This window comes from Heteronotia binoei, chromosome 19, assembly GCF_032191835.1.
Source record: "Heteronotia binoei isolate CCM8104 ecotype False Entrance Well chromosome 19, APGP_CSIRO_Hbin_v1, whole genome shotgun sequence".
Taxonomy (NCBI): domain Eukaryota; kingdom Metazoa; phylum Chordata; class Lepidosauria; order Squamata; family Gekkonidae; genus Heteronotia; species Heteronotia binoei.
Genome location: NC_083241.1, coordinates 7,014,011 through 7,041,512, shown reverse-complemented (window position 1 = coordinate 7,041,512; position 27,502 = coordinate 7,014,011). Strand labels below are relative to the sequence as shown.

General features: G+C 47.8%; 1 protein-coding gene across 6 annotated transcripts in view; it reads right to left on the bottom strand.

Moving 5' to 3' along the window:
• The window catches only part of CHD2 (chromodomain helicase DNA binding protein 2), a 119,177-nt gene that overhangs the window by 77,698 nt on the left and 13,977 nt on the right, over positions 1–27,502 (bottom strand). For 2 of the 6 annotated variants that reach the window (XM_060259791.1, XM_060259793.1), the window contains exons 2-6: positions 18,137–18,356; positions 16,504–16,590; positions 5,546–5,604; positions 1,902–2,042; positions 431–586 (exon numbers count right to left, since the gene is read on the bottom strand). In XM_060259791.1, the coding sequence (XP_060115774.1) occupies positions 431–586; positions 1,902–2,042; positions 5,546–5,604; positions 16,504–16,590; positions 18,137–18,356 (663 nt within the window). Of the gene's footprint in view, positions 1–430; positions 587–1,901; positions 2,043–5,545; positions 5,605–11,465; positions 11,538–16,503; positions 16,591–18,136; positions 18,357–27,502 lie in introns of those variants that run through there. The other 4 variants (XM_060259792.1, XM_060259794.1, XM_060259795.1 and 1 more) reach the window with 3 other exon arrangements.

The following is a 27,502-nucleotide window of genomic DNA, read 5'->3' as shown; positions in this document are numbered from 1 at the left end:
TCCTCAAACTACGGCCCGCGGGCCAGATGCGGCCCGCTGAGGATGTTTATGCGGCCCGCCAGGTTATGGCAAAGACTGGAAGTGACGTTCGCCCTAAACTCACGTTAGCAATGCACACTTCCGGCACTGGGCTGAGGCGGCGGAGACAGAGTGTGAGGCGATACCGAGGTGAGGTGAGTTCCCAGGCGGGGTGTGTGGTGTGGGGAAAGGAGAGAGATGCAGAAGACGGAGAACTGACGGCCCGCGGCCTTGTACAGTAACAGCAGTCCGGCCCTCCAACAGTCTGAGGGACAGTGAACTGGCCCCCTATTTAAAAAGTTTGAGGACCCCTGCTCTGGAGAGGCAACGGATACATTTTCTAAATCAATAAAACGACAAAGATGTACGAAATCTGGAAAGGACCCCTACCCAACATGGGGCTCACACCCACCAATACCTGACGTTCTTGGCCGCTCGGCGTCGAGTCTGCCTTTTGGGCGTCTCGTCATCTTCATCGTCGTCGTCATCCTCCGAGGTCTCCGTTTTCCTCCTCCTTTTCCCACGCTGGGGCTTGTAAGCCTTCTTCGCTGCCGTCCTGGCCAGGGCTCTACAAGAAGTCGCAGGTATTATACGAAGAAAGGAGAAAGAAACCTAGATTTTCTTGGCATGGAACTAGAAAAAAGGCAGCTGAGGGAACCAGAGGTACAGCTCTTGCAAAGCAAAACCTAACAACAGCCCACCCTGGAAAGGGACCATCCATATAAGAAAGGGGAGGACTTAAGAGTTGCCAGTTTGCTTATTTTAAAAGCCTCTTCTTGCATCTCCAGGGAGAAAGGCAGCACGGTATCACCTGATCTCAGCAGATCTCAGAAGCTAAGCAATGTCAGTGATTGGAAGGGAGACCACCAAGGAAGACTCCACAGAGGCAGACAGCGGCAAACCACCTCTGCTTAATCCCTTGCTTTAAAAGCTCCTTGCTGGGGTCACCATAAGTCTTGGATGGGAGACCACCAAAGAAAACTCTGCAGAGGAAGGCAATGGCCAACCACCTCTCCTTCTCAGTCGCCTTGAAAGCTCCTTGCTGGGGTCACCATAAGTCTTGGATGGGAGACCACCAAAGAAAACTCTGCAGAGGAAGGCAATGGCCAACCACCTCTCCTTCTCAGTCGCCTTGAAAGCTCCTTGCTGGGGTCACCATAAGTCTTGGATGGGAGACCACCAAAGAAAACTCTGCAGAGGAAGGCAATGGCCAACCACCTCTGCTTCTCACTTGCCTAGAAAGCCCCTTGCTGGGGTCGCCATGAGGCTTGGATGAGAGACCTCCAAGGAAGACTCTACAGAGGAAGGCAGCGGAATTACCTCTGCTTCTCACTTGCCCTGAAAGCCCCTTTCTGGGTCACTGTAAGTCCGTTGCAACTTGGCAGCCCTTACATATGTATCTTGCATCTCCCAACAAGATGCAAAAATTCAGCCAGTGAGGCTTTTCTGGGGAAAGCAACTCCTTTGCATGCACCATCAGGCTTGCTAAAAGGCAGGGGCGGAATTCTCGCAGCAGCTCCTTTGCATATCAGGCCACACACCCCCTGATGTAGCCAATCCTCCAAGAGCTTACAAGGCTCTTCTTTGTAAATCCTTGGAGGATTGGCTACATCAGGGGTGTGTGGCCTAATATGCAAAGGAGCTCTTGCTAGAATTCCGTCCCTGGGCCGCACACCCCTGATGTAGCCAATCCTCCTGCAGCTTACAGCAGTCCCTGAAGAAGAGCCGTGTAAGCTCTTGGAGGATTGGCTACATCAGGGGTGTGTGGCCTACTATGCAAAGGAGCTGCTGCGAGAATTCCGCCCCTGCTCAAAGGCAACGCGATTGGGGCCCGAGTCAGGGACGGTGGCCCAAAGCAAGAGCACAACCCTGAGCCTCCTCACCTCCTCAAGACAGGCCTGCGGGCTTTCACCTTCTTCTGCTCCGGCTCGCTTTCTGCACTGGTGCCTTCATCCTGCTCGTCCTCCCCATCATCATCATCATCATCATCATCGTCGCCGGAGCCCTCCCGCTTCCATTTCTCTCTAGATCGAAAAGGGAAGCGGCACAAGGGGCATCAGCGTTAACGTTCGCATACACCGGGGCTTTTTCAGCGCAACACAGGTCTTCAACGGGCAGCGCACTCCCTGAGCTGAGGTTGGTCACAGTAGCACAGCTATCGCTTCAGGGCTTCTTCCCCAGAAAACAGAGAGGGAGCCGGAGAACCAGAAGGGCGGGAGCTTAGGCAGGGCCAACCGGGCAAAATGAAGGGGAGGGACGGTGGCTCAGTGGGAGAGCATCTGCTTGGGAAGCAGAAGGTCCCAGGTTCAATCCCCGGCATCTCCAAAAAAGGGTCCAGGGAAATAGGTGTGAAAAACCTCAGCTTGAGACCCTGGAGAGCCGCTGCCAGTCTGAGAAGACAAGACTGACTTTGATGGACCAAGGGTCTGATTCAGTATAAGGTAGCTTCAGATGTTCATATGTTCAAGGGCAACAACCAAAGGGCTCTTAACCCATAACATGCCCTGCAGCCCTGAAGGAGCTGGTTTATCAGATCTGTGATCCAGATCTACGTGGGTGCGTGAAGAGCCATCAAGTCGCAACCGACTTACATGGACCCCTTCGAATCATAAAGTTGGTAGGAACCTCCCAGGGTCATCTAGTCTAACCCTCTACACAATGCAGGAAACTCAAAAATACCTCTCCCTACATTCACAGGAGCCTCGTTGCTGTCAGATGGCCATGTAGCCTCTGTTTAAAAACCTCCAGAGCCCACCACCTCCTGAAGAAGCCTGTTCCACTGAGGAACCGCTCTAATAACGGTCAGGAGGTTCTTCCTCGTGTTGAGCTGGAAACTCTTTGGGTTTAATTTCAACTCATTGGTTCTGGTCCTACCTTCTGGGGCCACAGAAAACAATTCCACACCATCCTCTATATGACAGCCCTTCAAGGACTTGAAGATGGAGATCCTATCACCTCTCAGCCACCTCCTCTCCAGGCTAAACAGCCCAGCTCCTTCGACCTTTCTTCATAAGACTTGGTCTCCAGACCCCTCACCATCTTCGTCGTCCTCCTCTGGACCCTTGGGGGTCTCGAGGCAAAAGACTAACACAACTGGCTTGCCACGGCCTTCCTCTGAAGAGCCAACCATGGATTTACTGGGCAGTTTCCCATCCAAGTTCTAACCAGGGCTGGTCCTTCTTAGCTTGTGAGATCTAACAGGATCAGACTGCCCAGGGCCATCCAGGTCAGGGCAGACCAAGCTACAGAGCAGGGGTGGCCAAATGGTGGCTCGGGAGTCACGTGTGGCCCTTTCACCCATATTGTGCAGTTCCCGGAGGTCGAGGAGGAACTTAATGCAGGCTTACTCTCAAGTAAGTGTACTTAGCATTTGGACCTCAGTCAGCCTCTGAGAGCTGACCCAGTGGTAGGCAACTATTTCCACCATGTGTGAAGCAGGGAAGGAGGGGGAAATAGGTAGGCTTGCAAGCTCTTCTCCTCCACCACAGAGGTCGCCTGGAGACCTAGGGTGGGGAAAGAGAGTGCAAGAGCCAAGGAACCCAATGGAAGGAGAGGGACCGAATTAAAGAAGGTGGCACAGAGTTCCCCTAGTTTCATAGCTCTTGTAGGAGCTGCATTTTCTAGCCTCGGCCTCAAGGCAAGGAGAGGTGCATAAGGATGCAAACAGTGGTCGGTGATTTATGTGGCACATGTGTGTTTCCTTTGCCCACAGGTGCCAAAAACTAATTCCCTAACCTTTCCCTATGCTGGTCTTATGGGGACTGTTATTCCCAGCTTTTGTTTTTTAAAAAAGTCTCCTTCTAGCATGGTCGTGTTGTAAAGTGCATACATATGCATTTCATCTTTCTGTGCAAAGAAACTACTAGGAGTTTTAATAAAGATATTTGTGCAATATTAGTTCATGTCTTGTGACTCTCTAACATCTGAGGTTTATTCTATGTAGCTCTTACATTAAGCTAATTTGGCCACTCCTGCTATGGAGGGCTATTTTTTCCATTGTATTTTTTCTACTGTACTTTTTAAAAAAATTATCATTTTGTTTTATACACAGAAGACAAACATATTCTGCTGCAATATTACATCTTGTACTTCTATTGTATATTCCCGCCCTCCCCCCCCCCCCCCCCCGGCTCTGTACGCTGCTTTGGGACCATTTTGGGATTAAAGCAAGGAACAGATATTCCAGTAAAGGAAAGGAGGACAGCAGGGTTCATGCTCCATTTAGCCGCTGGGCAAAAGAAGAGGCTGAATACGTGCTAAGAGCTGCTCTTGCTCAGACGTCCTCCTTGCTGCAATTATGAAAAATCTGGGCTCTCTGCTGCCCTCTCTGCCTCCAGCCAAGCCAGAGATGAGAGGAAAACAACAGGGGGTAAAAAATTAAAAATGGGTCCCACAGACGGTGTGTCTGTGTTACTTTGAAGAAGCTGGCAGCAACTCGTGAGTAGAGAGGCCACTCCCTCGCTTCAGAGTTGCCAGAAAAGGGGAAGGAATTGTCTGCTGGGCACTTCATTATTCCCTATGTGGAGATCGATTCTCATAGGGTATAATGGGGAATTGATCGGGAGGTATCGGGAGCTCTGCGGGGGCTGGTATTTGAGGTAGGGGCACCAAATTTTCAGTATGGTATCTAGTGCCTCTCTACAAAATACCCCCCAAGTTTCAAAACGATTGGGCCAGGGGGTCCAATGCTATGAGCCCCAAAAGAAGGTGCCCCTATTCTTCATTATTTCCTATGGAAGGAAGGCATTTAAAAAGGTGTGCTGTCCCTTTAAATGTGATGGCCAGAACTCTCTTGGGAGTTCAATTATGCTTGTCACATCCTTGCTCCTTGCTCCACCCCCAATGTCTTCTGGCTCCGCCCCCAAAGTCTCCTGGCTCCGCCCCCACATTTTCTCCTGGCTCCCACATTGCAGGCATGAGACAGTGTGGAGTTGTGTCTGGCTATAATCTAGAACAGGGGTGGCCAAGGAGCCACATGTGGTTCTTTCACACATTTTATGTGGCTCTCAAAGCCCCCACTGCCCTGTCGGCCGGCTTGGAGAAGACATTTGTCTAACTCACTTCTCCAAGCCGAGTCAGCTGGCAATTTGGAGAATTCATTTAAAGTTAAAGTTGCTTTCTTTCCACCTATCCCTTCCCATCTATTTGCCTTCCTTCGTCTCACACTTTCAAACATCTGACGTTCATGTCTTGAGGCTTTCAAACCTCTGATATTTATTCTACGTGGCTCTTACATTAAGCAAGTTTGGCCACCCCAATCTGGGAGAGCAAGGTTCAAATCTCCACTCTGTCACAGAAGATTGCTGGGTAACCTTGGGCCACACACACCAACTCCACCTAACCAACTTCACAGGGGGGTTGTGAGGATAAAATGGAAGAAAGCAGAGCGATGCAAAACAAAGTGGAAGACAACGGTTTCAAGGGTTCACAGATAACAGGCATCCTTCTTAAAAAGCAACCTTCCTTAAAAGCGAGTTGTCCCGGAAATAAAACACAGACCTTGATGGATTCCCCAGCACAAACTTACATTTTTTTCACCTGCTTTTGGCCTCTTCTTTTGGGGCTCTCGCTCTCAGACTCACTTGCCTTGAATCAAAGAGAAAGGGACAATCAAAGAGACTGGCTGAGGAAGGGAGGTTTTTTTCGGCTTGCCGCAGGAAGGGAGGTTTTTCGGGAAAGCGCACAGACGAAAGGTGCTGGAACTCTGCTCATCTTTGCCTTACAAAACTAACCACTGAAGCAGCACCTTTAAAGACAGGCTACAGAAACAAAGCAGGACGCGTGCAGGCAGTTCTTGACCCACAAACACAAAGGCTCCTCAATGGCACAGGGATTGTAATGATGCACTGCATGGATCCAGGGGGAAATGTACGCGGATGTCCACTTGTGTGTTTTTTGCTGGGAACTCAACTCCCGGATGCGGAGAAGGGGCTTAAGCCTCACCCCTCTGCACAACGGGCTCCGTAAGTACTGATACGAGAACTCAAAGACTTCTTCAGTATTCCGAAGGGTTTCTGCTGGGCTATCTTGCTCAGTTCCGCGGGGTCTGCGAGACTGCCCTTTTTCAGCTGGCCTTTACTTAACGATCCCACAACACACCGGAGAATGAATACCGTCGCCACGGAAAGACTGTACGACGCGTAACACCAAGTTTTTAATTAATTTAATCCTAGAATGTTTTTAACTACAACGATGATTCATTTTATAATTAGGGTTTGTGGAATCTTTCGGGCTCAAGTGCCGTGTTCTACTGGAGAAAGTTTTTCTTCCAGACGTTTCGTTCTCAGCTGCGGAGAACATCCTCAGTGGCGTTGCAGCCGGAGCAGGCGCTCTGACCTTCTTGGCTCAATGCACAGACTCAATGCACAGCAGCCAAGAAGGTCAGAGCGCCTGCTCCGGCTGCAACGCCACTGAGGATGCTCTCCGCAGCTGAGAACGAAACGTCGGGAAGAAAAACTTTCTCCAGGAGAACACGGCGCTTCAGCCCGAAAGATTCTACAAACCCTAATGATGATGCCCGCCGTGAAAACCTGAAATCTTTGATTAATTTTATAAACAGTTCAGTTATAATATGTATGTTTTAATTGATGAAATGCCTGTGTTGTGAGCCGCCCTGAGCCTGCTTCAGCGGGGAGGGCGGGATACAAATTAAATATTATTATTATTATCTTCTTTCACCCATATTGTGCAGTTCCCGGAGGTCGAGGAGGAACTTAATGCAGGCTTACTCTCAAGTAAGTGCACTTAGCATTTGGACCTCAGTCAGCCTCTGAGAGCTGACCCAGTGGTAGGCAACCATTTCCAGCTATTCTATTATTATCTTCTGGTCAGAAAAACGACACAGAGGGAGAGGCGTAAGGCCCTCTCACGGTGGGCTGTGGTCCCAATTTAATTTGGGGGGGCCCCACACGCTTGGGAATTGGGCAACTCACAAGGGTGCATCTGCCCAACCGTTGCCATGGCAGGCCTAGACTCAAACCAAACACTGTGTATCGTGTTGTTAGCCCCTCCAAGGAAAAGGGATCCGGGAAGAAAGGAAATGAGAGAGTTGTGTGACCCCACAACTATAGAGAAAAAGGTTACCCTCCCCCCTCACTTGGAAGGAAGGGGCAGAAAAAAACAACGGCATCCTCAGCGCAGCCTGAGCTCCAAGACCGAAAAAGCTGCTCAAAAGGCTTACAGGACCAATTGTCATCTTTGCGGACGTCTGGTCCCTTGATTCCACCCCGCCCCGGCAGATGAGATCCATCTTTTTAGACATCCCGCTGGATCTCAAAAGTGGCATCCTGGGGCAAAGTGGCAGAAAGTTGTTTGGAGGGAAAGACATCCCACCTCTTGTCCAACCAGCTGCTCTCCTTCCCACCATGGTTTCCAGCTCCTATGAGCAGCAATTTACACATCTCCTATCTTGGGCAAAGGGATAGAAGAAAGTGAGTAATAAAAAAAAAGTACGCACACAGATCAGATGCAACCCACCAGAGATTCTCCTCTGTGAGCCTTGCCAAAATTCAGCCTTGTTTTCTACAGGGAAAGGGGCCCGGATTCCTCATGGCACAGGTGGGGTGGGGAGAGAAGGGAATCCCAGCTCGAAAACAACAGGAGCTCCGAAAGCAGAAAATCTGGAAACCACCAGAAAAACGACTGCAAGGTTTACAAGGCTGGAAGAAATACTTGGGTGAAGGGGGGAGGACAGAACTGCCAGGAGTCATCGGGGGCATCTTCCCGTTTCCCCCTCTATTCTGAAACACACTTTTCACCCACCATGAAGAAATCCCAGTTTGTAGCATCCAGTCCTGATGTCGCAGGATCCACATCGGAACAAGCTTTCCTGATTCACCATCATGATTGCTGACTCCAGATTAGGAAGTTACCTGGACATTCGGGGGAGGAGCCTATGGGGGGTGGGGTTTGAGGAGGAGGGGCACCTCAACAGGGCATAATGCCACACACACACACACAAACACGCAAACACCCTTTATCCACTTAATCGATGTCATCTGGAAATCAGCCGTTATCCCAAAAGACCTCCGGAACTCACCTGGAGAGTTGGAAAAAAGCAATAGCTCTGTGTATAGAATACCTCTTATGCAATACCAAGGATTCTCAAACAACATATTGTTTGGAGCTGTCCAATCCAATGTTCCCTCTAAGCTGTGGAGCCTTGTGAGCAAAAATTCTACTTTGTGAGCGACTGGCATTAAAGTTGTGAGCGGCTGCAAAAATTAGCTTGCTCTGGAGCCGTTCTTCCTGAGCGAAGACAAAAATCCCGGAATTGCACAATGTAGGCAGGAGATATTGGAAAACCTTCAATTACCACAGACAACTTACAGGCACAACCGGTCTAAAGAGCTCCTTTCGCATTACTGCTTTATCCAAGCTAGTTTTCCTACTCTTATGCTTCATTCATCACACTAGAAATAATTTTTATTCCATTTTCTCAGCATTTGCTGTTACGACAATCCTGGAATTTCTACGAACTATTATGAAATCCTGTATTTATGGATTTATACACAATTTTTGGATATGATTAAAGAAAGAATTTTCTACATTAATCGGAGAAGGCATCTTTATTGGACAATATATTGTTTGAGAATACTTGGTATTGCATAAGAGGTATTCCATACATAGAGCTATTGCTTTTTTCCAATCTTCTGTCTGTGTGGCTTTTTTTTTTTGTTGCATACCCACCTGGAGGTTGGCAGCCTTGAACAGCATACCCATAAGCAGTTGTGTAAACATGCGTACACACAACATTGCACGCACAGGTTTGTTATCTTCACGGGCACCCCCTCCCCCCCTCAAAAAAAGCCCCCTGGAACTGTCCCATCCAATGTTCCCTCTAAGCTGCGGAGCCTTGTGAGCAAAAATTCTACTTTATGAGCGACTGGCATTAAAGTTGTGAGCTACTGCAGAAATTAGTTTGCTCTGGAGCGTTTCTTCCTGAGCAAAGACAAAAATGTGGGAGCCGGAGGCTAAAAAACTGTTGAGCTAACTCACACTAACTCAGCTTAGAGGGAACATTGGTCCTATCTATTACAACTATTCATCACAAAGCCTCGATGTTGCCCCGATGAGCGCATTAGTCACACCCTCCCAGGCTCTTCTGCAGCTTTTATTACGCAAGCCGATACTCCCATGTAGCTTTGCTGGATCTCCTGGGCCACAAAGAGCTGGGCAAAAGCTACACGGGATGCACTTCTGTCCTTTCCTCTTGCCCATTCAGAATTACACATCTGCAACTCTCTGACGATAGAAGAGCGCTGAGGAAGATGGCAGCCTTAAGGGTGGAGTGGCAATGAAGACTGCTGGGAAAAGCCCTGGTGGGGCCAATGGCCTGAGTGGTTTTTGGCAGGGGCAGAATTCTAGCAGGAGCTCCTTTGCATACTAGGCCCCAACCCCGATGTAGCCAATCCTCCAAGAGCTTACAAAAAAGAGCCCTGCAAGCTCTTGGGAGGATTGGCTACATCAGGGGGTGTGGCCTAATATACAAAGGAGCTCCTGCTAGAATTCCACCCCTCATTGTTCCCCCACCACCCATGGAACCGCCCCAGGTGTCAGTGAGGTTATACTCGCATCACACAGGTCAGGCCCACACAAAATACGCAGCTTTCATGGCTGCCGGTCAGGGCTTTTTTTGTAGCATGAACTCCTTTGCATATTAGGCTACACCCCCCTAATGTAACCTATCCTTCAAGAGCTTACAGGGCTCTTTGTAAGAAGAAGATATTGGATTTATATCCCACCCTCCACTCCAAAGAGTCTCAGAGCGGCTCACAATCTCCTTTCCCTTCCTTCCCCCACAACAGTCACCCTGTGAGGTGGGTGGGGCTGGAGAGGGCTCTCACAGCAGCTGCCCTTTCAAGGACAACCTCTGCCAGAGCTCTGGCTGACCCAAGGCCATGCTAGCAGGTGCAAGTGGAGGAGTGGGGAATCAAACCCGGTTCTCCCAGATAAGAGTCCGCACACTTAACCACTACACCAAACTGGAATGCATCACTGGTGTGTTTGTCCAGCTGCTGCTTCAAGAAGATATTATATCCCGCCCTCCACTCCGAAGAGTCTCAGAGCGGCTCACAATCTCCTTTACCTTCCTCCCCCACAACGGTCACCCTGTGAGGTAGATGAAGATATTGGATTTATATCCCGCCCTCCACTCCGAAGAGTCTCAGAGCGGCTCACAATCTCCTTTACCTTCCTCCCCCACAACAGACACCCTGTGAGGTAGATGAAGATATTGGATTTATATCCCGCCCTCCACTCCGAAGAGTCTCAGAGCGGCTCACAATCTCCTTTCCCTTCCTCCCCCACAACAGACACCCTGTGAGGTAGATGAAGATATTGGATTTATATCCCGCCCTCCACTCCGAAGAGTCTCAGAGCGGCTCACAATCTCCTTTCCCTTCCTCCCCCACAACAGACACCCTGTGAGGTAGATGAAGATATTGGATTTATATCCCGCCCTCCACTCCGAAGAGTCTCAGAGCGGCTCACAATCTCCTTTACCTTCCTCCCCCACAACGGTCACCCTGTGAGGTAGATGAAGATATTGGATTTATATCCCGCCCTCAACTCCAAAGAGTCTCAGAGCGGCTCACAATCTCCTTTACCTTCCTCCCCCACGACAGACACCCTGTGAGGTGGGTGAGGCTGAGAGGACTCTCACAGCAGCTGCCCTTTCAAGGACAACCTCTGCCAGAGCTATGGCTGACCCAAGGCCATGCTAGCAGGTGCAAGTGGAGGAGTGGGGAATCAAACCCAGTTCTCCCAGATAAGAGTCCACACACTTAACCACTACAACAAACCGGCTCTCCAGGGCCTACATACAGGCCTTAAGTGACAGGATTCTGTTGGTTATTTAAAAACGAACACCTCACGGCCGCAGCCAGACACACAACTGGAGAAAGGCAAGTACATGTAAGAAGAAGTCCCAGTCAGGTCCCACATCTGGGTTCAATCGCTGGCCCCTCCCATTGAAGAGTCTCAGGGTTGGTAGCAGATCTCAGAAAGATAAGACCCAAAAGAACGCCTGCCACCCAGAGCACGCAATACTGAGCTCAGCGAGCCAGAGACCTAACTCAGTTGGCAGTTTCGCACACTCAATGGAAGTCTGCATCTTCTGTATTCCTTTAAACTGATTTTTTAACACCTTGCTGCTCTCAGGTGCTTCTCCAGCTTTGCCCTCCTCTTCTCACTCTCGGGAGCTTAACTTGGATTCCACGTCACTGTCGTTTCCGAAAAAGGAAACCCATCTTCTTTTTTGTGTGTTTACAATATTGTGTGGTATAGCAAAGTTTACTGTTGTTTGTTTTTTTTAACCAAAATCATAGTTTGTAATGTAGCCAAACGAGAGGACGGGGGGGAGGAAATAATAATAATAATAATTAATAAAGAGGCCAACATTTGCAAAACCACGTAATATTGTAAACCGAAAAAAGGACAGTACTTACCTGAGCCCCTAGAGGGCACTCTGATCTGAAGCCAAGAGCTGGGGTGGGTGTGACCAGCCAAGTGCATGCTGGGCCATCCTAGAGAGTGGTGGGGGCCAGCCAGACTGGACTTGGCAGAACTTGGAAAAAGGAGAATAAAAGCTGCTGTCAATAGTGCAAAATGGCCCTCTGATTGTGTAGGAAAAAGCCCAGCGGGAACTCATCTGCATATTAGGCCACACCCCTGAAGTCACCATTGTTTCCCACAAGGTCCAGCTATATATTACTGGTACGGAAGGCTGCATTCAGTACATTACATGGAAAGGGGGTGGCAGGCCTTTTTTGAGCAGGAATGCACAGGATCGCCATTCCAGCTGGCTTGGTATCAGGGGATGTGGCCTCAGGGCTCGCTTTGTGGCAGGAGCTCCTTTGCCTATCAGGCCGCGGCCCCCTGATGTAGCCAATCCTCCGGGAGCTTGCAGGGCTCTTAGTACAAAGCTTACTGTAAGCTTACTGTATGTTCTGTACAAAGCTTACTGTATGTTCTTATGTTCTCTTGGAGGACTGGCTACATCAGGGGGGCGTGGCCTGATAGGCAAAGGAACTCCTGCTACAAAGTGAGCCCTGTGTGGCCTAATATGCGAATGAGTTGCTGCTGGGCTTTTTCTACCAAAAACAAAAGCCCTGGGGCAAAAGTAGAAGGGGTGCACTTGGAATTCCTGGGCAAGTCCAAGGGTGCAAAAGGCACACAGTGGTAGGGCTGCCAGGCCCCCAGTCCAGGCGGGGAAATCCCCACCTGGGAGGTTTCCCCCGACATCATTGGTGTGATGACGTCACCCAGAAGTGACATCATCGCGCCGGTGACATCGCACGGCGGCCACTCTAGCCATTTCCGGGGAAATTCTACGGTTTTCCTGGACGCTCTAGCCATTTGGGAGGGAAAACTCTATGGAACTTTAGAAAGTCCCCCGCTGGACAACGCTGGGGACTTGGCAACCCTACATAGTGCTGAATGATGCATCCGGCTGCACGTGCACTGGCTGGGTTTGGGATACCTTGGTGCCCCCTTCCTAGTCACAGGATGGCAACAGGACAGCAATGATAGAATCACAGAGTTGGAAGGGACCACCAGCGTCATCTAGTCCAACCCCCTGTACAATGCAAGAAGCTCACCAAGTACCTCCCCGCCCACACACCCAGTGACCCCTGCTCCACGCCCAGAAGGTGGCTAAAGACCTCCAGGATTCTCTGGAGAAAAATTGCTGCCTGACCTCAAAGCGGCGATCAGCATTTCCCTGGGCGTGTAAGAAAGGGTCACAAGAACCGAGCACTGATGCAGCCCTTCCTGCCCTCCTCCTCACGATCTGCCTAAATTCACAGAATCAACGGTTGATGGGCATCTAGCCCCTGTTTAAAAACTTCCAATGAAGGAGAGCCCACCACCTCTCAAGGAAGTCTGCTTTTAGTCAAAAACGCTGCTGAGTTATTCCAAGGTTGCAAAGCATCATGGGAAAAGACCGGGGTGGGGTGGGAGAGCAGCAATCCAGTTACAAAGTGTTGGGGGGAAGAGAAGAGCCAGACTGGGAGGGCCTGTTGGCAGGAATGGGTCAGGAACACATCTTTTCCATCAAGTTTTGAAGCAGGACACGGAATATCGATGCTTCAGCTCTGCTTGTCTTTAAAGGTTCCACTCCTCTTCATTTCTAGACTGCTGGGTTGCAATAAGCTATAGCAGGGGTGGCCAACGGTAGCTCTCTAGATGTTTTTTTGCCCGCAACTCCCATCAGCCCCAGCCATTGGCCATGCTGGCTGTGGCTGATGGGAGTTGTAGGCAAAAAAAATCTGGAGAGCTTCCGTCAGCCACCCCTGAGCTATAGCTAACATATATATATTTTTAAATTGTGGTGGGGGTGGGGGGGTATCTTTGCAGAATCAACTGACCTTTCAAAAAGGAAAAAGTCATCCACACTTCTTTCACAAAAGTAAAACCTACTAGGATGGATTCAATGGAGAATTTCTGCAGATGGGAGGCTGGGAATTGGTTGTCACAAATTCCGTGCCCCCCCCCCCTCAAGCCTCAGGCACTTCATCTTCTAGCACCAGGGAGAAGCGTTTGGGGGGGGGCGGAATTTGCAGCAGGACTGGGGAGGCAAAAAAGTCACACTCTATGGACAGAAATTCCCTTCTGTCAGTAGAAATCCTCCACACAATTTGAGCCCTTAATCCGTGGCAATACTTCTTGGAAGATTCCATAGTACTCCCAGACGATTTCGCACTAGAAGATGATGATGATATTGGATTTATATCCCGCCCTCCACTCCGAAGAGTCTCAGAGCGGCTCACAATCTCCTTTAACTTCCTCCCCCACAACAGACACCCTGTGAGGTAGATGAAGAAACTGGATTTATATCCCGCCCTCCACTCCGAAGAGTCTCAGAGCGGCTCACAATCTCCTTTACCTTCCTCCCCCACAACAGACACCCTGTGAGGTAGATGAAGATATTGGATTTATATCCCGCCCTCCACTCCGAAGAGTCTCAGAGCGGCTCACAATCTCCTTTACCTTCCTCCCCCCCCACAACACACACCCTGTGAGGTAGATGAAGATATTGGATTTATATCCCCCCCTCCACTCCGAAGAGTCTCAGACCGGCTCACAATCTCCTTTACCTTCCTCCCCCACAACAGACACCCTGTGAGGTAGATGAAGAAACTGGATTTATATCCCGCCCTCCACTCCGAAGAGTCTCAGAGCGGCTCACAATCTCCTTTACCTTCCTCCCCCACAACAGACACCCTGTGAGGTAGATGAAGATATTGGATTTATATCCCGCCCTCCACTCCGAAGAGTCTCAGAGCGGCTCACAATCTCCTTTACCTTCCTCCCCCACAACAGACACCCTGTGAGGTAGATGAAGATATTGGATTTATATCCCGCCCTCCACTCCGAAGAGTCTCAGAGAGGCTCACAATCTCCTTTCCCTCCCCCCCCCCCATAACAGACACCCTGTGAGGTGGGTGGGGCTGGAGAAGGCTCTCACAGCAGCTGCCCTTTCAAGGACAGTTCTGCGAGAGCTATGGCTGACCCAAGGCCATTCCAGCAGTTGGAAGTGGTGGAGTGGGGAATCAAACCTGGTTCTCCCAGATAAGAGTGCGCACACTTAACCACTACACCAAACTAAAGGCCAGTATGGTGTCATGTTTGAGGTTTTGGAAAACCCAGGTTCAGCTATGGAAGCTCGCTGGGTGATTTGGGGCCAGACACACACTCTCAGCCTAACCAACTCACAGGGCTCTTTCAAATATAAAATGGAAGAACAGTACAAGTTAATTAATAGAAAGTGTTGCAGAAAAAAAGGATGTGGAAAGTGGCAATTACATCACTTTACTGAGATGGATGAAAGTGTGCAGAGCACCTTGTCGATGTCTGGCTGAACAATAACCAACAACACATGACTCTTAAGGCGTTAGCCACTGGCTCTGCTGAAGTTGGGGAAGAATGGTGGCTCAGTGGTAGAACATCTGCTTGGTAAGCAGAAGGTCCCAGGTTCAATCCCCGGCATCTCCAACTAAAAAGGGTCCAGGCAAATAGGCGTGAAAAACCTCAGCTTGAGACCCTGGAGAGCCGCTGCCAGTCTGAGTAGACAATACTGACTTTGATGGACCGAGGGTCTGATTCAGTATAGGGCAGCTTCATATATGTTCATAAGTTTAGATCCTCCCTCTTGTTAAACCTGCTTTTAGAATTTTGAGATCAGGGAATGCAGGCCACAGCAAAATGGCTGTCCTGGAGGGCCGGGGCAGTCAGAAAATGGCTGCCATGCAGTACTGAGGCCAATGACAAAACGTTGGGAAGCTGCCAGCTAACCATTCCCCTGTTATGAAGACAGTTGTTTCTGGGTCCTGTTCAAATGAGGTGCAGGAGAGCCAGGATTGGTTCTTTGTGTTAGGAAAGACTAAATGGCACCAGGAAACCCACTGGCAGGTGCCACGATGCCCATGGGCACTATGTTGAGAATCACTGGTTTAAGAGGGCCTTCTCTGACCGGGTCATGCTGCCCGCAAATCTGAACTAAGAAAGCGACTTCAGCTCCGAAATGGGTGCATTTCTCCAAAATTTAGCAATGAGAACTTCTAAGGCAAAAGGGCATTCAAAAGCGGGTGCCTGATGCTAGGCACCTAAATCCATATATAGGCACCCAAGCATAAATGGACCCACTTTCAGAGGACTGGGTGCCGCTTATAGTTTAAGGTGCTTGAATATAAATTTAGGTGCCTACCTTTAGATTTCCAACCTGGGGATTCTCTGTTTTACTCTGACTTTTCCCGAGTCTCATTTTGTCCATCTGTAAAAAACGGAGGGGGGAGGAGAAAAAAACAAACAAACATGGCTTACTCTCTTGGGAGATCGGATTCGAGAGGGGAGGGAGCGCCGTGTGTGAAGGAAATTGATAAAATAAATAACAGCTCCCCGCCTCCCCCCTCCCCAACCAAGCCACTAATGAAGACGGCAACAATGACTGACAAAATATGACAAGGCTCCATTACCACGTTTCTTTTAATAGGGTGTGATGAAAAGGAAGGAGGAAAATGGCTCAACCGACAGATGAAGAACTCAACACTGAATTAGTCTCATGCATTGGAATGGAGGGAGCTACTAACAATCTACAAATACAAAAGGGGGGGGGGGAGACGGGTTCGTAAAACGAAAGATCGAACGCACATACACATCTTCGCATGCACCGAAAATGCACCCCGCTGCGCTATCCCCTTTGAATCCCAGAACGGTGCTCTTGTGCTAACCGATACCTTTGTTTTCTTTTGGGTTTTTTTCTTGCATTTTGCTAAATGGCACCAGACTTAAATAAGGTCTACACGATGCCCCTTTCCAGTCAACGAAAAGCCAACAACTCCCAACTTCCTCCCCCCCATTCCAATATAGTGCCCTCTCCACTAGCAAAATGCAAAAGCTGCTTTCACATCTACGCGTCAAGGGTGACACCAAATACAGCTGCACTTAGAGCCTCCCTATGTCACCTTCACCACAACCCCTCCTTACCTCTTCTTTAATATTAAAACGGGAGGGTTCTTGTCTGCTGCGGTTTGACCTCCTCACCCCGTAAACGTCAGGATATTCTTCCCACATCTGCAAAAACAAGCCAGACTTTACCCATCCTTCACGCAAAGGGGCTACCCCATGAGTCTCCCCATGTATATTTCACTCTCAAAACAGCTGTGAGGTATGCCTGTATCTGACCTTGGCAGGATTTGGAGCCTTTCTCCACCTCTTCACTCCAACTTAAACAGGCTCGTCCAGCGAGCAAAGTTGTTTATGTTGTGGGACTGTTCCTTAGGCTGGAAGAAGGCTCTAGGCCAGGAGTGTCAAATATGCAACCCAGGGGCCAAATCAGGCCCCCGGAGGGCTCTTCTCAGGCCCCCAAGCAACTGGCTGTCATCTGCTTCCGTCTGCATCACAGCTTGCTTTGCCAGGCTTGCTCAATCACACAGGAGCTAAAGAGCAAAGCCTCTATTTTCTCCATTGGCTGAGACTCCTCCATCCCAAATAAGCCTCTATTTTCTCAATTGGTTGAGGTTCCTCCCTTGGGGAGGAATAGCTTGCTTTGCCAGGCTCTCTCAATCACACAGCAGAGCTACTGAGTCAAGCCTCTCTTCCTTCTATTGGCTGAGGCGCCCCCCCCCCCTTCCTGGTCCCCTGTGGAAAGGAAAGAGCCAGAGCTTCCTTTGCCCAGTTCCCTGGATCACACGGAAGAAATTCAAAGAAAGCAGCATCAAGACCAACAAGTGCTCATGTTTTAAGCATGTTTTATTTAAAGTTTTTTTAAAAAAGCTTTGTGTTGGTCTGTATCCTTTATAAAGTTTATATCTCTGCTACATGAAATTACATTTTATGACACACACGAGCCGGCCCGACAAGGTCTCATTTATGTCAGATCCGGCCCTCATAACAAATGAGTTTGACACCCCTTCTCTAGGCTTTGCTGAGGTAAAATACACACCTACTTGACTGGCCAATCATAACTTCAGAGAACAGCAGGTGTCTGAACCAGGTCTCCTCAAGTGAAACGGAGCATGTGAGCAAACCTTTGATGTGAGAATGTCTGATAATCACTCTATTGTTATAAGCCTGGGCCAAAAAGAGGGCATTTCTGTCTCAGAATGCCCTCTTTTTGGCCCAGGCTTATAACAATAGAGTGATTAACAGACATTCTCACGTTTTGACATATCATTGGTTTTATTGATTTCTCCTGCTCATGCTACCCAGATCAAAGGTTTGCTCAATTTGTTAATTTTACTATTCCGTTACTGGATCTTAAATTTGTACCATTTTGCATTCTAAACCGCTGCCTGCCAGCTATATGTAGCTCTGCTCACTGTACCTGATTCCTCGTCTGATGAAGTGTGCATGCACACACGAAAGCTTGCATTCTGAATAAAACTTTGTTGGTCTTAAAGGTGTCACTCGACTCCTGCTTTGTTCTACTGCTTCAGACCAAGACGGCTGCCCGCCTGGATCAATCTCAACCGGTGACCTTGGAGGGCTGCTCTCAGTCAAAGGAGGCAATACAGGCCTTGATGGACTGACACAGGATAAGAATGCTTCACATGTATGGGAGTGCCTCCATTCGCGGATCAGACTGCCAGGATCCAACCCACAAGTCTGCAAGGCGTACCTTTTTGACATCTGCTATCCTTTCTTTCTTGGAAGCCGGCTTCTCTTTTGCTTCAGGAGGCGTCTGCTGCGATTTCGAGCCCGTCGACTCGCTCTCGGATTCGGACTGGCTTTCGGAGGTCTCGGAGCTGCTGTTGGACTCGCTCCCATGGTCGCTGGCCTGCTCGCTGTCAGACTGGCTTGCCGAGTCGGATCCTGAGGCCTCTTCAGATGCTGAGTGACTAAGGATAAAGACAGGAGCAAAGGTTTGTTACTGTCCGTGAATAGGAAGCAGCCCACACAGCTTCAGCAGTGACATCCACGAGTGCGTGAAGTGTCAAGTCATGGCCAAGCTATTGCAACCCTCAGGGCTTTTTTAGTAGCAGGAACTCCTTTGCATATTAGGCCACACCCCCTGATGTAGTCAATCCACCAGGAGCTTACAGTAGGCCCTGTACTGAGAGCCCTGTAAGCTCTTAGAGTGTTGAACTCATTTGCTATGAGGGCCGAATCGACCTTGTTGGGCCAGAACATATGAACACATGAAGCTGCCTTCTACTGAATCAGACCCTCAGTCCATCAAAGTCAGTATTGTCTTCTCAGACTGGCAGTGGCTCTCCAGGGTCTCAAGCTGAGGCTTTTCACACCTATTTGCCTGGACCCTTTTTTGGAGATGCCAGGGATTGAACCTGGGACCTTCTGCTTCCCAAGCAGATGCTCTACCACTGAGCCACCGTCCCTCCCCATGGCCAGGCCATGTTTGTCGTAAAATGTAATGCCAGTTCAGGGAGATATAAAATACAACACCCTCCCAGAAGCCATCAGGGCCCTGTGGGATTTACTGCAGTTCCACGGGGCCTGCAAGACTGAACTGTTTTGGATGGCACATAACTGCCACCACATCTGGATCTATCATCCTTTAGTACTAACTGCCTAGGAACTGTGCGTGTGAGAAAGAAAATATTACATGATCCGCCTGAAGTAGCACCATTGCCAATTATCTTATTGTTTTAATATTGTTTTTGTTTACTGTCTATTTTAAGCTGTTACCCGCCTTGAGTCTGTATAGAATGGGAGGGATATGAATATAACGTAAGTAAATAAATAAAATAAAGGACACAGACAAACACACTCAGCCTAATTCACCTTACTGGCTTGCTGAGCCTCAGCCAACAGAAGGAAGAGAGGCTTGGCTCAGTAGCTCTGCCGTGCAACTGAGAGAGCCTGGTAAAGCAAGCTCTCCTTCCCTTACAAGGAAGGAGCTTTGCTCTGCTGCTCCTGTGTGATTGAGCAAGTCTAGCAAAGCAAGTTGTGATGCAGAAGGAAGCAGACGACAGTGAGTTGCTTGGGGGCCTGATAGGAGCCCTCCAGGGGCCTAATTCGGCTCCCCGGCCACATGTTTGACACCCCTGTCTTAAAGGATAGGCTATTAGGGGTATGTGGCCTAATATGCAAAGGAGCTCCTGCCACAAGAAAAAGCCCTGGCAAGAGCTTGCAAAGCAAGAGATGGTGGTTTGCCATTGCTTATCTCTGTGTAACAATCTTGACTTCCTTGGAGGTCTCCCATCCCAAGTAATAACCGAGGCCAATCCTGCTTAGCTTCCAACAACTGGGCCATTCAGATAAAGGCAAGAAAGAGACAAACAACGGTGCCTTTGCAATTGCCTGTCTCTGAATAACAAACCTGGATTTCCTTGGAGATCTCCCATGCAGGACTTTTTTGTAGCTGGACCTCCTTTGCATATTAGGCCACACACCCCTAATGTAGCCAATTCTCCAAGAGCTTACAGGGCTCTTAGTACAGGGCTTATTGTAAGCTCCAAGCGGATTGGCTACATCAGAGGGGTGTTGCCTACTATGCAAAGGAGTTCCTGCTACAAAAAAAAAGCCCTGCTCCCCTCCAACTACTAACCAAGACCAACCTTATAAGCATAGGCAGCTTCAAGAGGGGATTGGATAAACATATGGAGCAGAAGTCCATTAGTAGCTATTAGCCACAGGGTATTGTTGGAACTCTCTGTCTGCGGCAGTGATGCCCTGTATTCTTGGTGGGGGGGGCAACAGTGGGAGGGCTTCTTCTGGGCACCTGTTTTTTTGGCCACTGTGTGACACAGAGTGTTGGACTAGATGGGCCATTGGCCTGATCCAACATGGCTTCTCTTATGTTCTTATGTGACACAGAGTGTTGGACTAGATGGGCCACTGGCCTGATCCAACATGGCTTCTCTTATGTTCTTCTGTGACACAGAGTATTGGACTGGAGGGGCCATTGGCCTGATCCAACATGGCTTCTCTTATGTTCTTCTGTGACACAGAGTGTTGGACTGGAGGGGCCATTGGCCTGATCCAACATGGCTTCTCTTATGTTCTTCTGTGACACAGAGTGTTGGACTAGATGGGCCATTGGCCTGATCCAACATGGCTTCTCTTATGTTCTTCTGTGACACAGAGTATTGGACTGGAGGGGCCAGTGGCCTGATCCAACATGGCTTCTCTTATGTTCTTCTGTGACACAGAGTGTTGGACTAGATGGGCCATTGGCCTGATCCAACATGGCTTCTCTTATGTTCTAATGTTCTAACCCTGTTTAGCTTCCAAGATCTGGTGCAATGAGGCCAGCCTAGACCATCCAAGTAAAGGCAAAAAGACATCCAAATCAGGAATATCTACCACCCGCAGTGACCACCTTAATTTTAGTTGTGGCCATGGGTTTGTGAGTGGTCAGTAAGGCAATTTTTACAAACAACTGTGCTGAATTACATGTTTCTATTCAATGCAATAGATGGTTCTTTTATGAAATTACCTCAGGGACCTTGCCTCAAACTTATTTCCTTCAAACAGCATTGTGTAATAAAATCTAGCTTCTCATGATTTTTTCCCAAAGTTGGTGCAATAACCATTTCCTGCGCTGGTAGCAAATCTAAAAAATGGCAGCCAGGAGACCAATTTCTTGATCGACTACACCTTTCAGAAGCTGACAAAAGAAACTGAATTAACAAATCACTATTATCTGGCACTTCTCTAACACTGTCCATTACCTGCTGTGATAAGACAAAAACATTACTAGGTGACATAAGGGTGTTGTTCAAAAGACTCTGGAATTTGCTATTATGGAGGAACCCTGAGGGAGGTGAAATGGGAATCTGAGGTAATTCTACCACTTCCCCTCCCCCTGCTTTCTCCTTAAGAACATAAGAGAAGCCATGTTGGATCAGGCCAATGGCCCACCCAGTCCAACACTTCCTGTCACACGGTGGCCAAAAAAACAGGTGCCATCAGGAGGTCCACCAGTGGGGCCAGGACACTAGAAGTCCTCCCACTGTTGCCCGCCCCCAGTACCAAGAATACAGAGCATCACTGCCCCAGACAGAGAGCTCCATCTATACCCTGTGGCTAATAGCCACTGATGGACCTCTGCTCCATATGTTCATCCAATCCCCTCTTGAAGCTTTCTATGCTGCCAGCTGTCACCACCTCATGCAGTGATCCTCCTTCAGTGAGTCACACCGACACCTTCCTTTCACAGCACAGAAATGTGCTTTCACACACAGTGAATAATGCCCTTTCAATGCACTTTTAAAGTGGATTTTGCTTTGTAAAACAGCAACCCCCCACTTGCAAACAATTGAATGGAAAGATGGGATACAAGTGTCCTAAATAAAATTGTAATAAATAAATCACTGACAAACAATTGCTGAAGTGTACTGAAAGATTGAAAGCAGTGTTCCAGACTAGAGATGTGAAGGCCCGGAAAAAAAAACTTCTGGATTTTTGAAAATTGTTTTGTGGAGGGTTTTTTTTTGTCTGTTCCACATAAACTAGTAAACAGTTCAGGAGACTGTTGCTCCATTTGTTACAATTACAAATAAATATTATCTAAAAAGTAAATTCTGTTTGTAATAATTGTTTGGATACACTATATTTTTAATATGCTAGTTGTGATAATTTCATGCCAAGTTAAATTGTCCATAATCATATTTTATGTTCCTAAAGTAACAAAATGACTCTCAATCTGGAGGGGGGGGGAAGAGAAGTGCTACTGTACCAATTTTGTTTTCAATTTTTCCAAAAATTTCAATTTTTTCCAGGAAAAAAAAAACAGAAAAAAACTGGGGGGGGGGGGGGTTCTGAACTTCAAAATTTCCAGAAATGTTACATCTCTATTCCAGACCCCAACTTGCTGTTCTTTTAATCTGCTAAAATAATTTTCACTATTTTGCATACTAGTTCACTGCCCACTCGCTATAGATATAGGACTAATTCCATCCCATACTGTTGCCTGATGAAGTGTGCTTTCAACATTGTGAATAAAACTTTTATTGATCTTACTGCTTTGTTGGTGTTGCTATCAGACTCCAACTTCCCTCTAAGCTGAGACGGTTTTTTAGCCTCTGGCTCATGCATTTTTCTCTTAGCTCAAGAAAAATGGCCTCAGAGCAAACTAATTTATGCGACAGCTCGCAACTTTTAACGCCAGTAGCTCACAAAGTAGAATTTTTGCTCACAAGACTCCACAGTTTAGAGGGAATATTGAACGTGCATTATTCACTGTGTGTGAAAGCGCCTTATTGTCTCTTCCTTAGAAGGGCTAAATGCTGAGTGATTTGGTGGATACGGACAAGATCTTGATTGTCCACAGCAAGAAACAGCGGAACTCAGCTATAAAAAAAAGTTATAATTTCACACAGAGAAAGCCCTTTGCAGAAATGTCAGAGTGAAAGAATGATTTCTCTTGGAAATCCTGAAATCCAAGAATCTCAGTCTACTGAAACAGCATCACCTTGTCTCTTGGGATAATTCCCTCAATCCCCTAACAAGCCCCTAAACCTATTATTTCCCGCAGGTAACACAGGATACCTGCTTTATTTCTGCCTTTTTAACCAACCCTGAGCCCTACATACCTATTCTATATTTGAGTTCTTTGCATTCACTGGACAAAGTCTAACTACATAGCCAATCCCCCTAGTCGTTTTCCTCTTTCTCAGTGGCTTCCCGAAGCCCTCTCTGAGGCCATGACAGATTCCCGTCCCCTCCATTTATAACTCCCCGCCCCCAGAGATTCCTCAGCCTCTCATTGGCTGCTGCTTAGCATGCCCATTCCCCTTGCGGGCAGGGATTGGCTAGGGTGACTGAGAGGGTGGAACTAGACTCCCATCCAAGTACAAACCAGGGTCAACTCTGCTTAGCTTCTGAGATCTGAGTAGATTGGATCACCATTTTAATTAGCAAGTATTATTTAAACAATGGGGGGGGGCAAAAAAGGTTGACAGTAAAAACTTCCACTCAAGATACTCCCCAAATTAAATTGCATGCTAACTTATTGCTGTAAGCATGAAAATATTTGGATTTAAACCTGATGCAAGCCTTTACACATATGAACATATGAAGCTGCCTTATACTGAATCAGACCTCTCTTGGTCCATCAAAGTCAGCATAGTCTACTCAGACTGGCAGCAGCTCTCCAGGGTCTCAGACTGAGGTTTTTCACGCCTACTTGCCTGGACCCTTTTTAGTTGGAGATGCCGGGGATTGAACCTGGAACCTCCTGCTTACCAAGCAGATGCTCTACCACTGAGCCACCATCCCTCCCAAATCCCACAGCATCCATTTAAAAAAAAAAATCTTAAATGTTTGAACTTTTTTATTATGTCAGAAAACAATACAGAACCTACAGCTTATTTCGAACAGCAAATGCTCACAATCCCCTAAAAGGGCCACACCTTACAACCTGTAGCCATGACACATTTTTTGGAGATGGGTACTGATTAGGGAATTACCATTCAAGGGGCTCTGATTTTCCAGGATCTTTTCCTGTCTTGATCTGCCAGTTCTCCTTTGTCATGTAAATCACACTAGTCTATCCAGAAATCTCAGAGAAAAGGGCTGATAGCAGCTATTGAGAAGATTACAGGCCCCCAGGAGACAAAAACTAAATATCGGAGCAGAGATTTCCCCCCACACACACACACACACCTTTCACTCTCTCTAAAAAAGCGATGTTCCCCAAGATCGTATAAGAGGCATAAGATCCAATTTTTAACCACTATTTATTCAGTTTCAAGTGAACGCTTGGCTTAAATCACACTTTTGCAAGCCAACGTCTGGGATATCCAGCACCAATGTCAGAATATATCATGTTGAAGCACAATGAAAGGCACACTTTTTAAACCAATTGTGAAAAGGTCGAGTTCCGTCATCTGAGGCACAAAGAAAAGGGAGGCAACGAAAGATATTTCCTCAGGAAGCTGGCAGAGGGCAGCAGTGAAACACTCCTCTGGAAAAGAAACCGCTCCCGAGGCACGGAGCCAAACTTGCAGGAGCCATTTTAAAACCATCCTCTACACTCAATGTTCCACCATCTTATCACCACCCCCGCCTGGGGTTGCTTGCCTTGTGAATAACTGAAGCAGACGAACACCCTAACACTGAAAGCAAGCAAAATTAAATAGACAGGGCTTTTGGGGGGGGGGGGGGCAGGGGAGACCCTGAAAATAGACTGAGAATCCATTGAAGAAAAACAGCTTTTAAATAATAAGATGGCCACTGAAATTCTGTCCCTCCGTCATCATTCCCAGAGGGGTTTCAGGAAACTGCGTAAGGCACGACATCCAATCCCTGCGACCTGTCGACCTACAAGCGCAAACTATAACTGAAAATACTGCAATAGAGCCAGACTCCATGAAAAATAAATTTGGCTGTTTTCGTTTGCAGTGGACATTCTCAGGTCAAACCTGTTTGGCAGAATTCTCTATAGTGGTTCCACGGGCAATATCAATTATTTCCCACGTAGGCACCATGCAATTTACTTGGAGCACGAATGAAGCAGTGGTTTCCTTCCTGGTATAGCATTGCTGCAAACGGGGTCTACTGCCAACAGGTTCACTGATGAAGGCGACCCGAACGAGGCTTGTACCCGGGATTTCAGGTGTGAACTGATGAACAGAACTCGAACTCAGAAACTGCATTCTGTCTACTTGATTTTGAACTGATGAACTTTATAATGTGAACAGATGGAACAACGTGCTGGAAGAATTAATGTACTGAGATGAAAAATATTTGTATTGTGAGCTGACTTTGGAAGAACGGCACCGTTTTGTGAACTTTGATTTTTTTATAAAATAAAAAGATGTTCTAGAGACCACCTCCTGTGGCAGTGAATTCCACATGTTAATCACCCTTTGGGTGAAGAAGTACCTCCTTTTATCCGTTCGAACCCAACTGCTCAGCAATTTCATTGAATGCCCACGAGTTCTTGTATTGTGAGAAAGGGAGAAAAGTACTTCTTTCTCTACCTTCTCCATTCCATGCATAATTTTGTAAACCTCTATCATGTCACCCTGCAGTCTACGTTTCTCCAAGCTAAAGAGCCCCAAGCGTTTCAAGCCTGTAATCATTCAAGTTGCCCTTTTCTGGAATTCTTCCAATGCTATAAAATCCTTTTTGAGGTGCGGTGACCAGAATTGCACACAGTATTCCAAGTGAGACTACACCATCGATTTATACAGGGGCATTATGATACCGGCTGATTTGTTTTCAATTCCCTTCCTAATAATACCCAGCATGGCGTTGGCCTTTTTTATTGCAATTGCACACTGTCTTGACATTTTCAAGGCCTAGATGGTACAGATTAGCCTGAGCAGTCTGCTCTGGTTAATATTTGGATGTCAGACCACAAAGGAAGTCCAGCGTTGGTCTGCAGAGGCAAGCAATGGCAAATCATGACGTCTCTTGCCATATATCATGATCCTAGGTCTAGTGAGGTCTACAGGCTCTAGGGAAGCCTGTATCAGAGTAGCTATAGGGCCTACATTTCCCAGGATCCTTTCTGTCTGTCTGACTGCATGTGCAGCAGTTTTTGAGAGCAAACTTGCCCAGTGGAGACCAGAGGGGTGAGACATGGAAGAAAGGAAATAAAAGGCCCAGCTGGGGGGCGGGGGGGGGGCAGTGTTCTCTGTGGAAAGGCTGGGCTGGAGAGAAGGTTGCAGTCAAGAGAGTTCCCTCATCCACAGAGCGGTGAGTCAGTTGGAATCAGAAGGAAGGGAACGTATAGTTAGTCGTGTCAAGGCTTTTATTTATTTTTTTCTTTGTACCACTTTTACTGTTGTTCCATGTTCACTACTGCACTAAAAGTTACAACCCACTTGTTTGCTCTTGAGCACTTGCAATAAACTTCTTCTTGTTATACTGCTTGGGTTTGCATGCCACTTCGGTTACAGATAAAAGGTGCTTGCTTAGAAGGAAGACCGGTTAAGAACATAAGAACATAACAGAAGCCATGTTGGATCAGGCCAATGGCCCATCCAGTCCAACACTCTGTGTCACACAGTGGCAAAAAATTTTATACATACACACACACTGTGGCTAATAGCCACTGATGGACCTCTGCTCCATATTTTTATCTAAACCCCTCTTGAAGGTGGCTATGCTTGTGGCCGCCACCACCTCCTGTGGCAGTGAATTCCACATGTTAATCACCCTTTGGGTGAAGAAATACTTCCTTTTATCCGTTTTAACCTGGCTGCTCAGCAATTTCATCGAATGTTAAGTGAGTTCTCTGTCCAACCCTCCCCCCCCCCCCCCCACAAACCCTTACAAGAGTGATGGCAGTTTGTAAAGGCCCTCCGTTCCCCTGCTTGTGACAACATGAAAATCCCAAGAGAGGGTTGCCATACGTTGGCTTTCATGCACACACACACAGGGTCCCCTTCCTAAGTATTACACCATTTTGATCTATATTTTTTCTTCCATTGCCACAAGGGGAAGCTGTGCTTGTCAAAAAGAGGGAAATGCCCTCTGCGCAAGCTCAGAGACATTTTATTTTCTCCACAGGTCCATGACCTTGTCAATAATTTCTGCCCTTGGAAAGGTTAGAAAGGCGGCTAAGCGAAGATGTTGAGGGGCTGGAGAAACAGGGGGGGGGGGGGGTTAGAGGATAGGCTTTTGTAGCCGAGGCAGTACAACAGCAAGTCTCCATGGATCCACTGCCTTCCATGGAAGCTGATATAAACCACCTTTGCTAACGAATTTCTACTGAAAGGACTGGGCTAAGTTTCTTCCTGGAAAGCCAGTAAGCCAACCTGGAAAGGCCGACATGTGATGTAGTGAGTGCCAAACTAGGATCTGAGAGGCCCAGATTCGAACCCTCACTCTGCTCTGTAAGCTTCCTGGGTGACTCTGGACCAGTCACATGCTAACCAACCTGTTGTGAGGGTAAAATGGTGGAGAGGAGAATTAGGTAAACCGCTTTGAGTCCCCATTAAGGAGGAAGGCAGGGTATAAATACAGCAATCGAATGGATTAAAAATGCAGTCAGGTATCTTGACTTGGCAAAGGCAGACAGAAGGAGCGGGAGAGGAAGCTTTTGGAAAGGCTTCTGAATTAATTTCAT